General features: G+C 39.2%; 1 protein-coding gene across 1 annotated transcript in view; it reads right to left on the reverse strand.

The window, feature by feature from the left end:
- Positions 1–791: 791 nt before the first annotated feature.
- Positions 792–12,857, reverse strand: part of igdcc4 (immunoglobulin superfamily, DCC subclass, member 4) — a gene marked incomplete at its 5' end in the record, with an annotated part of 46,368 nt that continues 34,302 nt past the window's right edge. The window contains 7 exons of the mRNA XM_036134007.1: positions 792–859; positions 5,263–5,391; positions 5,567–5,747; positions 7,767–7,869; positions 10,905–11,039; positions 11,126–11,296; positions 12,013–12,140. Coding sequence (XP_035989900.1) covers positions 857–859; positions 5,263–5,391; positions 5,567–5,747; positions 7,767–7,869; positions 10,905–11,039; positions 11,126–11,296; positions 12,013–12,140 — 850 coding nt within the window. The remainder of the gene's footprint in view (positions 860–5,262; positions 5,392–5,566; positions 5,748–7,766; positions 7,870–10,904; positions 11,040–11,125; positions 11,297–12,012; positions 12,141–12,857) is intronic.

Genomic DNA, 12,857 nt, shown 5'->3' on the forward strand with positions numbered 1-12,857 from the left:
CATCACTTCCTGGATATGTCCTACCTGAGTGGAACAAAATCAATAGTGACCCAGTGGGAAAAGCCCTCAATAATTCACTTCTATCTGCTCTGCTGTGTTCAAACTTTCTTGTCCTTCTTGTGATTGGTAAGATCTGAGAGCTACAAAGATGGACAACCTAAAACAGTTCTTTACCTCTGCCAAAAAACTATTCTTATGTTTCACATTTACAATGTCCACATATCAGAAATGATGAATTCAAAGTACCTATAAAAACTATGAAAGGACGAGAAAGAAATCCAATGATAATGTGCATAAAATATTTCTCATGGATATTTCTTTCTGGAAAATTAAAAAAACAGTCTGAAATGTTCCTGTGTGGATGAGGTTAAGGGCACAGATATGTGTGAGCAGCTGAGGTAGAGTGGACAAAGCCAGGGTAACAAAGGGTGCAGGAGATAGTCCAGCAGAGACAGCCTCCCTGCTATTGATGGGCAGTGTCTGGAATCCTCGATTTCAAAATGCTCAGCTGTCAGCACCGACCTTGCAGTCTTAGGAGAGTGGAAGCCATTGGTGAGGACATATGTCTTGCTGTGGCTCCATGTCTGGCCTCTGCTGCTGTCCGACGCTTCTGCCATCCCGTTGTGATAAGCCACCAATGTTTTTGCAGGAAGACTCGGGGGACTTTCAGTTATCGAAAGGTCTTCTAGAGGATCCTCTCCTCCTGGCAAACTTGGCTCACTCAAAGGGGGAAGATGCATCCTCTGATAATGAGGGTCCCCTGGTGGTGTTAGAATCCATCTTGTTGTCCTCGTCTTTCTCCCCCCCACTGGGCTCTGACAACTCAGAATGAACGATGACCTCCGCCTCCACCTGGTTACTGCACAGAGACGTACAGAGATGGTTGTCAGTTCCTGCAACACAATCAGGCCAATATTATGTTAGGGCTCACAATTAATTATTTTAAACTGTTTGTAAAAAATTATACTTTAAACACATGCCACATGCACTATCCAGTAGCAGATATGGATCCGATCAAACCGTTTAACATTACTAGCATTAATAGATTTAATGAAATAAATCTCAAATGCTGTAGACAATAAACTGTAGATGATAGGAGTACTTACTGTATACCCTGATAAAGCATTTCATATGATACAAATACTCCAGTGTACTTGATGCTTATTTTAAGCTTGGACAAATACTGTAAGGGGTGTAATGGTAAACACAAGTCATGGTTCAGTATGTTTTCAGTAGGCTTCAATATAGAAAATTAAATAAAAAACATATTTTTTCTTTTACTTGGTCAGCAGTAAACAATCTTTTTTTCAGATTTTTTTTAAATTAATTTGATTTCATTATGTTCAAAAACCTTAAAAAGTGATACGTGTAGGACGGACTGAGATTTAGTTAAGCAGGCATAGGACAACGCCCTGGATTATACAAATGTATAACCATTTGAAAATGGTCAATGTTAATGTTATATTTTTTTTAGATAAGGTGTTGGCCCATATTTGGGAATACACATGTATACATCCCTTTGAAGTTGTTTTGAAAATTAGACAACCTAGTGTTCCAGCTGTACCTGAATGCAGCATGTGCAGCATGCTTCAACGGAGATTCTTCCGACTTGCATCTTATACCAAGTACAGGTTTGGGCTTACTGGATACAATATATAGCTGCCAGCTGCTTTTTCTGAATTACCAGTGATGCTTACTTTTCAGTTGGTGTGTTTAGTGAGTTAACTAATTAGTAAAGAGCGAGTTAAGTACAATGCAGCCTCAAAGGGGACACAGTGTCCTGTGTCCTAATTGTGTCATCCCAAGGCCAGATAAATGCAGAGGGTTGTGTCAGGAAGGGCATCTGGTGTAAAACATTTGCTAAATTTACCACAAGAGTCCAGAACATGATGTCCACGCTGGATTAGTTGAGGCCTAGGTTAACAATGACCACCATTGATGCCGCTGACCAACAGCATACCGGTGGAAATTGAGCTACTGTTGGTAAGCAAATAAGGAGAGGAGGGAAACGTGTCCGTAGACAGAAAAAGAGGAGGAAAGGAAAAAGTCAAGGAGTGAGAGAAGAGACTGGTTGGGACTAGGGCAAGAAAAGCTAAAGAGTTAACTCACATGATGAAGAGAAGGAAGGCACACTGACGGTAGACTGTTCAAGACACCAGGTGAAAAGGTAGCAAGGGTTAAAGCTTAAGAGTAGTTCAAGCTGGTGTGGATGAGAAGAGAAATTGTGTAGGAGTTATCCTAAGGGAAGAGTTTGTCAGGATATCAGAAATTGAAGGTGTGATGTTCAGTGTTGTTGGTGATTATGCCCCATAGGTGAGGTATGAGTTTAAGAAGGAGACATTCTGAAGTGAGTTAGATGAAATATCCCCAGTGATGAGAAAGTGGTAATTGGTGCAGATTTCACTGGACACGCTGGAACAGGGAACAGAGGTGATAAAGAAGTGATGGACAGTTTCGGTAAGCAACACAACAATTCAGTATTTAGAGGTATCACACAGGTGGATTACATCTTGTGTAGACAATATAATCTGAAGGAACACAGTAACTGCAAGATAATGTTTGGTGAGAGTGTGGCCAGACAGCACAAGATGGTGGGGTGTAGAATGACTCTGCTGGTGAAGAAGATGAAGAGGACAAAGTGCAGAGCACACGGAAAAAGTGGGGAAAGCTGGCAAAGAAAGACAGTTGTGTGGGTTTCAGGAAGAAAATGAGTCATCCTCTGGGTGGCCAGGAGGTGCTTCCAGATTACTGGACAGCTAATGCTATCAGGGAGACAGGTGGGAGGGTACTTGGTATATCTCCTGGAAAGAAAGTTGATAAGGAGACTTGGTATTGGAACGAGGAAGTACAGGAGTGTGTTCAGAGAAAGAGATCAAAGTGATCAGAGGGACACTGTGACAAATAAAGAGTCACCAGGAGTATGGGGAGATGCAGTTTAAACTGAAGGTAGAGGGAATACAATGACTTGAATGATAAGGTGGACAGTAAGGCGGGAAATATGGATTTACACAGGTTGGTGAGGCAGAGAGACTGAGATGGGAAAGATGTTTAGCAGGTTAAGGTGATTAAGGATTGAGATGGAAACAGGCTAAACAAGTGTGAAAGGAAGATGGAAGGGGTACTTTAAAGAATTGTTGAATGATGATCCCATTAAACGCTGTTCACTAAAGAAGGAGAAGATGCCTGAGGAATGAAGGAGAAGTGCAATTTTCAAGAGCAAGAAAGAGGTGCAGAGTAGTGGCAACCATAGAGGAATAAAGTTGATGAGTCATACAATTTAAGTTATGGAAAAGAATGGTTGAAGCTAGACTGAGGTCAGAAGCGAGAATATGTGAGCAGCAGTGCCAAGAAAAAGTACTATAGAGGCAGTGCACCCTACAGAAAGGGTCAAGGAGAGCTGCATTGTGTTTTTGTAGATGGAAAGAAAGTATATGACAGGGTGCCAAGAGAGGAGCCATGGTATTAAGTAGAAGTCTGTTAGAGTGGTGCAGGATGAGAGTTGTAAGACAGTGGCGAGGTGTGCTGTACATGTGACAGAGAATTTGGAGGTGGAAGTGGGACTATATAAACAGAGTTTCCGCTACATGTAATTGATCGTGGCACAGAGCCACGACAAAATAAAAGCCGCCACACCTTCAGAATGAAGTTTTTTTTTTTTTTATATTTGTTAAAACAGTATAAAGCATGAGATATATATCCTATGTGATGTATAGTCTATATTTGCACACTTATACTGTGGTAACCACAATCAGAGTTTGAAGTTAACCATCATGAAAAGTTAAAATGTACTTAAAGAAAACACCACCATCTGCTCTTTTCAACAGCATAAAATAATATCTGGTGCATGGTTAGCTCCACATCTATATTGTTCTTGTTAGAAGCCAGACATCTGAATGGATTAAAAGGTCAATTATTGACAATACTGTTGGCTTAATGGAATTGCTGGGTATAAATGCATAAATAAATCTGCCAGCAATTATTGACAGATAATAAGATGCTTGTTACTAATGAAATGTGTCAATGAGTGTGTAAAAGTAGTGAATACAGAGAAAAAATAAATAAATAACTTGAAAAACAGATTTTTGCTTAGGGGTCAGATACAAATGGTGTGTGGCATCATATGTGTGCGCTACCATAAAGCCATGGAGCGGGAATGCTCCAATGGAAGGCAAAGAGCTTACTAACAAGAACTAAATCTTAAAGAAAAAACAGCAAACAAAAACATTTAAATACATGGCCAGGAAGCTAATCAGAAAAATATTATTTTATATCTCTGTTTTAAAGCTGCAATAACTGATGTTTGTTTCCATTTTGTGGTTCATAGTTTATGCCAGACATAAACTACTAAAAAGAGAGGAAAACAAACTTTTTTCATTCAAGAGCAGTGGTGGCGCTAGGGGTGCTATAGCTCCCCCTGCAAAAGTCATAGCACCCCCAAGAAAATACTAGATTATTTTCTTTTTCAACTAAGTTAATATTATTTAACATGATTGTTGTGATATTTCCTCACAAAACACCCACTTTCAATACACAATCAACTAGTATAGATTGAGTAAAAAAAACAAAAAATAACTATCACACAACAGGAATTGAACTCTGCATTTGAATGATTAAAAAATATTGCCTCAAAAGAAACCCTTATTTTGGTGCACAACACGCCATATTTTGAAGTGGCTTTATGTGTTGTGAATGAGGGAGAAAAGCGGAGGGAAATGAGCATGACCATAATGTTGTCCTAGCTCCAAAAGGGCTCAAGAGCACCCGACCTGGATGATAAAAACAGCTCTGAACTGTCCGTCACTACAAAACCAACAAAAAAAGAAACGGAGGTCGGACTCCGCAAGCTAGCAGTAGCGCATCTAACAGTGATCCTGATGCTGTTGATTTAGACGCAGAAATAAAAGTCAGTTTGAACAAAGGCTGACTTGATCTATACTTTCCACTGGGGAAACAGAATACAGTGAATCCATTGTAACAGTTTAAATACTACACTATTCAGTTCCATGTCATGTTTGTATATGCCTTAATTGAATAGAAGAATACCACACATTCATTATCCTCTTGTGACTATTGCAGATAGAGTTCAGGGTGAACTTGTGCTTGTGTCTGAGTGTGTTGAGAATAAATGATCCTTCATAGCACCCTCAGTAAAACGCTTAGCCCCCGCCCCAAACCTCTTGAGCCGCCACTGTTCTAGAGCTTAACCAATTAACAGATTGGTTAATGTTTGAAACATAAAGTGTATATTATTGATTCCTTTACCATGGCAGTTGCAGTAATAAACATGTTGAGAGCTCCATTAAGCAGCGTTGGAGACTCTTCTGTTATGGTGTCTCTGTATCTTGTGATCCTGTTGACCCAATTATGACTCACAGAGCCGTTCCAAGCAGTCTGCAAGATAACACAGTGGAGGTGGCAAAATTAGAACTACTACTTTATCAGCACATTAATAAAAACAAAGAAATAAAGGCTTTTGGCTTATCTAAAAGCACTGCCCTTCATTGCAGGTTTTGACCTTTGGTTCAGGCGAAGGACCATCTTCCCCCTCCCCTGGATTAGAACTTGCCATCAGACTCTGCTCCTCTGGATCATTTGTTGGCTGCTGACCCGACTCCTGGGTGCCTGGAGGCATCAGTGTTTCCAGTTCATGACTATCACTGCACTCTTGCACTTTGGCTGGAGCAGGGCAGCCACCTTTCCTGTACTGTAGTGTCACAACTGTGGAGTTCAGACCTCCAGATAGTTCTCTGTGTGGAGCAGTATACTCACAATTAGTAAAGGAGACAGACTTTAAAATATATCAAGGTAATACAGGGCCATGTATAGATATATGTCAATAAACGAGATCATGTTAGAAAAAAGTTCAATAATTTCAGCAATTTAAAAAGTGAAGTTTATTTGTTAAATAGATCACACAATGACATGATTCAAGTATTTAGATCAGTTTATTTTGATCGTTATGGCTTACAGCTAATGAAAACCCCAAATTCAGTTTTCTAGAAAATTCTATCACATAAGAAAAATAAACAAGATTGATAGAAGGCGGGACCGAGCAAATCAAAATATTCAAATATTCAAAAGTCTACTCCCTCAAACACATTTTTTATCAATGTTTACAAATAAGAAAATCTTACAATCTGCAAATGAAGTGAGTTTCTGACAAAGAAACAACTTTTGACTGAAATTATTACAAAAAACACACAATTAAAAAAATATGGACTAAACCATTTCACTCATCTGTAAAACTTTGTTTAATCTTAAAAATTATTTTAACCCTTTATGTTAAAGCAAAATGAGAAAAAGAAGGTGGCATATTTCTTACCCAGAAGAATGGATTGTAATATGGCGATACCACTGGACATGTAGTAACTCATTAAAATGGTAAGAATTTAGGTGGAAAAACCTGATAAGATTCTTTGTTACACGAGCTTAGAAATGTCATTATGATGGTACACCAGAGAATCCGTGAAAATCAGAATGCATATCATCATCGTCATATTTTGGGAATATCCTTCTATTCAACAACGCTGTGCAAGACATATTGAGGAGATAAATATCAGGATTTAGACTGTATTTTGGCTGTATACCAACGAAATGATTTTTCATAAATAAATAAATATCTAATGAATATTTTATCCATGGGCTGCAAGGTGGCACCATTGCCTTGCAGCAAGGAGTTCCTGGGTTAAAATCTCATCCTGGGGTCTTTCTACATGTTCTCCCTGTACCTGCGTGGGTTCTGTCTGGGTACTCAAGCTCCCTCCCACAGTCCAAAAACATGACTGTCGGGTTCATTTGTCTCCCTAAATTGCCTCTAGGTGTGAGTGTGTATGGTTGTTGGTCCTGTGTGTCTGTGTTCTTACGTGATGGACTGGCGACCTGTATAGGGTGTACCCAACCTCTCCCAGAAAGATCCACAGACTCTAAACCAATGAGCTGGATTTATTAAAGAAATCTATATAGTGGAAAAAACTGACATATACAAGACAGCAAAAGACCAGAATGGAAAAGATTGCAATGAATAGATTAAATACAGGAAGGAAACAGGGATGTATACTAAGATATCTACATGATCCAATCAACCACATTCAGCTCCTACAATGTTCATTGTTGGACATTGTTTGTGTTCATTTGAAATGGTGAAAATAAAGCCACAAAAAGAAAGTAGCTTTTTCCAGATTATTTGGAAATCAAAATCTCAGAATTTGGAGGAAGAGTGGGGAGGCACATAATCCTAACTGTTTGAAGTTCTGTTTAATTTTTTTATTAGTCTTATGTAATATTTATATTATACTCCGGCTTCCTCCCACAGTCCAAAAACATGGCTGTTAGTTTAATTGGCCTCTCTAAATTGTCCTTAGGTGTGAGTGTGTGTGTGAATGGTTGTTTGTCCTGTCTGTCTCTGTGTTGCCCTGTGACAGACTGGCGACCTGTCCAGGTTGTACCCCACCTCTTGCCCAGTGAACGCTAGAGATAGGCAACCCCCATGACCCCATGAGGGATTAAGCGGGTCAGAAAATGGATGGATGGATGGATGTCATATTCAAATATTTGGAGAAACGGAATTTTGAGTTTTCAAGTAATGTAAGCCATAATATTCAAAACTAACAGAAATAATACAATGTACTGTATTATTGTCTGTCTAAAGCTCTTGTAAACACAGGAGTTTTACTTCTTTAATTGAATTACTGATCCACTTGTAATTGTTTTTCATTTTTAAGAACTGTAGATAAAGTACCAAACATGCACAGAGTATGAACACTGACCTGGATTTGCTGTTTTGAAAGCTGAAACACATGCAGAGGAGTATGCAAATGAGTCCCAAACAAACACCGACTATGATGCCCGTGACTGCATGAATGTCCAGCTCTGGCAAAACATCGGGAAAAACAGAAAAATTAGAAAGTACATCAGAATAAACATGAATAATTTGCAGCGTAGCACAAAACTTAAAAGGAGAACAAAATTTCATCCTCACTACTGATTTTCATATTTGATTTACAAATCATTAGACAAAGGGCTATTATTCCAGGTTAGGGAATACTGCAAACTGAAATAATGCCTAATTGTAAATCAGCACCAGTCTGACACAAAGGGACTGTTGGGACTGATTTTTTTTTTTTTTTTAAGTAAGGCAAAATGAAAGCAATAAGATATTTGGCTCCATTCGACTCAGGAGAGCAGACCTTCATGTATATTCATTCATTTTGGGTATTGGCAGTGTGGATTAGCAGTAGAGGAAAACCAGATGGCAGGAACGCTCAGCCACCCACCCAGCTCCATTCATATTGGCACATGCAACTAAATTAAGTATTGCTCTATCTTTTCAAAGAGTTTTGAAGTAAAAGAAAAAAACACTGCACTGTTGTTGCTTTTGCAAGAAAAACCTAAAATACCATTTTGTCTGCTGGGCAGTTTGCAAATATGCAGTAAAAAGTAAAATGGGAATAAAAAAATGCCCTTTTCTCAGCAAATTCTGGTACAGTGATTCACAAAAGCATTCAAGAGTATGAGTTTTTTTGTGATAGTCTAGCACAAAGAAGTGCACAATTCTGAAATGGAAGAATAAAAATAATACTTAACATTCTTCGAAATGTTTTACAAATAAATATCTGAAAAAAAAATCTATAAGCCTGTCATTTATACGTATTCACCTTTACATTCTTCAAAATGTTTTACAAATAAATATCTGAAAAAAAAATCTATAAGCCTGTCATTTATACGTATTCACCTTCACTAAAAATCAAGAAATGGTATACCAAGTATTAGAGACTGGCTCTTTATTTTGCCTGTTCATTTTTGGCAAATAGTTCAAGCTCAGACATATTGGATAGAGGCCATCTATCTATGAACATAAAACTTGCCACATATGCTCAAATGGTTTTAGGGTATGTGCTTTGAACCAGTCAAAAATGGTATATGAAACGAATATCCCTAACCCTCTTTCCTGTCCTTGTGGAATTAAAGCTTCCCCACAGCATGATGCTTCCCCCCACCATTTTTGACTACAGAGCTGGTATGTTCGGGTAAAGTGAAAAGTTAATTTTCCAACACATTTTATATGTAAGCCAAAATTGTTTAATTTTGGTCTCATCTAAACAGTTCACTTTCTTCCACATACTTGCTGTGTACCCTACATGGCTTGTAGCAAACGTTAAACTGGACTTTTCTTTACAGCTTTCTTTCAAATATTTCTGTATTTCATGGGCAACTAGGAGTTGTTCTATTGACAGTTTTACCCACCATAGACCTCTTGGCATGATCTCTTTCCTGGTGTGTAAATTTTCTTAGACACCAATGTCTTGGTAAGCTTAAAGCTGTAATGGATTCAACAACGCAGTTACACTGGCCGCAATATATTTATTATTGACATTTTTCTTTTCAAATAAAAAGGTTTAAAGTTCGGCTGGAGAGCTGTCATCGTAATCTCCCACCCCTTCTGCATGGCCTGAAGGGTTTCATTTTGTTCTCTGTTGTCCATGTCAAGTACTCTGGGAAGTGTAACTGTACCCAGAAAAGTCCTGTTTTGGCACCAACAAACACAGCTGCTCAATCAATCAATAGTAACTAAAACACGCTAACATGTGCTGGTTACAAACTTAAAACAAGCCATTGCATGGCTGGAGAAGGGGAAGAAGCCCGCAACAACCAAAAACTACCACGGCGGTCAGCGAACCCGCCACCACCGAGGTGGAACAACAAAGAAAATGACTTAGCGGTCGGCTAACAAGCAATCATGAAGTTAAAGCTTGAGCAGCCTCTGGGGGGCGAGATGAGCCGCAGCTCCGACCGAAGTCACGAGATTACAGGCATGAAGCAAAACAGCAGGATAGGAATACAAATTCTCACCACTGCAAACAGCAAAACCTGCGCGCGAGAAGATGAAAAGGGACTGAGCTACTGGTGTCACGTGATTATATAGACTCACCGATATCTCCGGGGGTCACACGTAACTTTGTTGACATTAGTTCTCGACCAGTGCATGCGCAATGATAATCAATCAGTGCTTTAAGCACCACCTCTGACAGTCATCCGGGATGAAATAGAAAGAAGTTTTCACGTTTGAGAAACCTTTGTAAGTTCATGTAATTTTACCTCTTTAAAACCAGCAATAATATTTTCAAAATGCAAAACAACTGAGAGGCAACATCTTACAGAGTAGGACTGCACAATATTAGTGAAAGTTACGATATGCAGTAATATTGGGAAATGTTGCGATACCGATATAGCTTTAGATAAATACAGAAATAAATACAAGTGTGAATGTTTTTTTTTTTTTTTTGCTTTAGGATCATCGCAAACATAAACCCAAGATAATGAGTAGTCTAAATTAGTCTAGCTACTAAAAAACATTCATCGTTTCCATTTCGAATACAAAGTTTTAAAGAAAACGTTGCCTCTGTATGACTTGTGATGTTTTTCGCAATGAAACAGCTTAGCTGCAGTTTCTGATCAACTTAACTATCTCTTTACCTTTTCAAACGTCTTATGTTACATTAAACAACAAATGTATCCAAACATATTAGCAGCCCAGAGAGCCTGGGTGCTTCAATAATTAGCTAACCCTTATTGCACTCCTGGCGGTTCATTGCCATATGCACATTGCGATCTGTGATGTTGTGATAATTATAAGGTAGGAATGCAGCCCTATTATAGAGCCACAGCAGTTCTCCCTGCATGCAGAGATGAAACATTGTAAAACCTTTGTGGTCACTGTACACTGTGAGTGAATACTGGTAGGACCTATTAAGCAAGTTAAATCCTTGCACACTTGCTCTGCTGTAATCGGTTACATGTATTAATAATTGTTTTTCTGTTCTGTGGAATTATACTATTATATTGGATATGTTTTATGAAATCTTTGCTTATGTTACATTTTACTATGCATTTCTAGTTGCACATACCATACGTGGGCAGGGGAGTCCAAACATCCATAACAGCTGAAAAAGGCCCTGGTCCCACTTTCGTAGAAGCTCCCACTTTAAAGAAGTACTGAGTGCCCCCTGACAAACCATGGACCTCTGCACTAAAGATCCCTCCTGAGAAAGACAGCATGAGTGGCACAACGTATTTAACACTTCAAGAATTATCGTGTTTAACCTGTAATCATTACTGGCGAACATACCGTCCTCAGAGAGATTTCTCCATTGGTGCTCAGGCTCACTCAAGTTGACAGTGTACAAAATCCTGTAGCTTATAACGATGCCATTTGGTTCCAGAGGAGGGCGCCAACTCACCAGCACAGACGAGGAGCCTAGAGCACTCAGCTGCAGTTCCTCAGGTGGCGTGGATGGTCCTGAGGGAGACAGGGCGATCAGATAAGTCATTAGAGGCCAGGAATTAAGCCTCACAGCTGGGGAGTGTTTATTGTCTTGGTGAGGGATTTGACTCGCGATGTGACAGCCATATGTGTCATCATGTCCCTGCCACCTGGGTGGAGGAGAGGATATACTATGAGAGGAATGAGTGGACAGGGAAGTCTTATGTGATGATGCACACTGGAGGAGAGTGTGAAGCATTTAGCTGCTGTAATAACAGCACAAAAAATAACACATTCAGAAAAGGGAGTTCTACACCTGGGTGCTTAATTAGACAGCCAGCTATCAGCAACTGAACTGAATCCCCATCTGAACAGTTAACTTATTGGTTTTCAATTTGTACGTTATTTCTTGCATGTATAACACGATCCTTCAAACTGCCAGCGGTACACACTGCAGATTATGGAGATCTTCAAAAAAGGGCAAAGTGACCTTTATTTTTACTGAAACTGATGAAAATATGAACTTAAAAAGAAAACATTGACTGTCTCTTGCTGTTTCTCATCAATAAATATCATGAGCCCCATTTCTTTAACTGACTCACTCAAAGGAAATTGCATAATGTGAGTGTTTTTGCTTGTTAACATCAATAGGAGTTAAAAAAAAATAAGACTTTCCCTTAAATTGATTTCCCTACCAAATATGTGCTAGAGCGCTTACACTTTAATATTTAAACTGCTCTGTGGATACTCACGGTCAGGCAGCGTGGACTCCTTCAAGGTACCACTGAAGGGTCCCGTAGTGTACTGTCCATTAGACCTCACCGCCAGCTCATAGTGGGTGAAAGGCTTCAGTCCCGCAAGCAGGATTTCCAGAGAAGAACTGCAACACAATAACAAGTCAGTGTGATGTAAGCCTTTTTCATGTTTTTCTTCTCACATAAAACCAGTATCTAATTTTATTATATCTTTGTGTGTATTACCAATGAGAATTTTCTAGAAGAAAATAATTCTAAGCAATGTCCAACGAATTTATGAAAGCCTAGATTAAATTCGGAGGGCACTGAATTGAAAAGTTTGTACTTTTTCAACGTCTTTGAATGATTAAAAAAATTGCAGAAATACAGATCGAGTCTATTTTTGACAGATGACCGGACAATTCAAACTGGATCCTACATGCATCCTGTTTGGATTGCCTCAAGGCACATTTTGCGATGGATGATAGAAAGTACAGAGAACATAGTCAGGGTGAAGCTTGCTTTGCTCTCCACTGGCTTCCCAGTTATTAAGATTTCATACACCAGCGATCGTACCTGCTGCAACACAATCCGTCTTGCCAGATTTACCTATTTCTGCTCATTTATATTCAGGAGCTTCACAGAAACTTGTAGCCGGATTTTTTAAAGCATTGTGTGGGTAGATAGCCAGCGTTCTGCCTTGCCTATTTTTGACCAAGCCTTGTTCTTTGGATCCCACTGCCTTGCCTTGCCTTGCCCCTGTCGACATTTTCCATTAGCTACTGTTTTCTGGACAATGACTCTTTGCTCTGTTTTTTTTCCTTTGCCTAGCCTTCTGGACCTCTCTGCCATTGTCTGCATTT

The sequence above is a fragment of the Fundulus heteroclitus genome, unplaced genomic scaffold (assembly GCF_011125445.2).
Source record: "Fundulus heteroclitus isolate FHET01 unplaced genomic scaffold, MU-UCD_Fhet_4.1 scaffold_716, whole genome shotgun sequence".
Lineage (NCBI taxonomy): Eukaryota > Metazoa > Chordata > Actinopteri > Cyprinodontiformes > Fundulidae > Fundulus > Fundulus heteroclitus.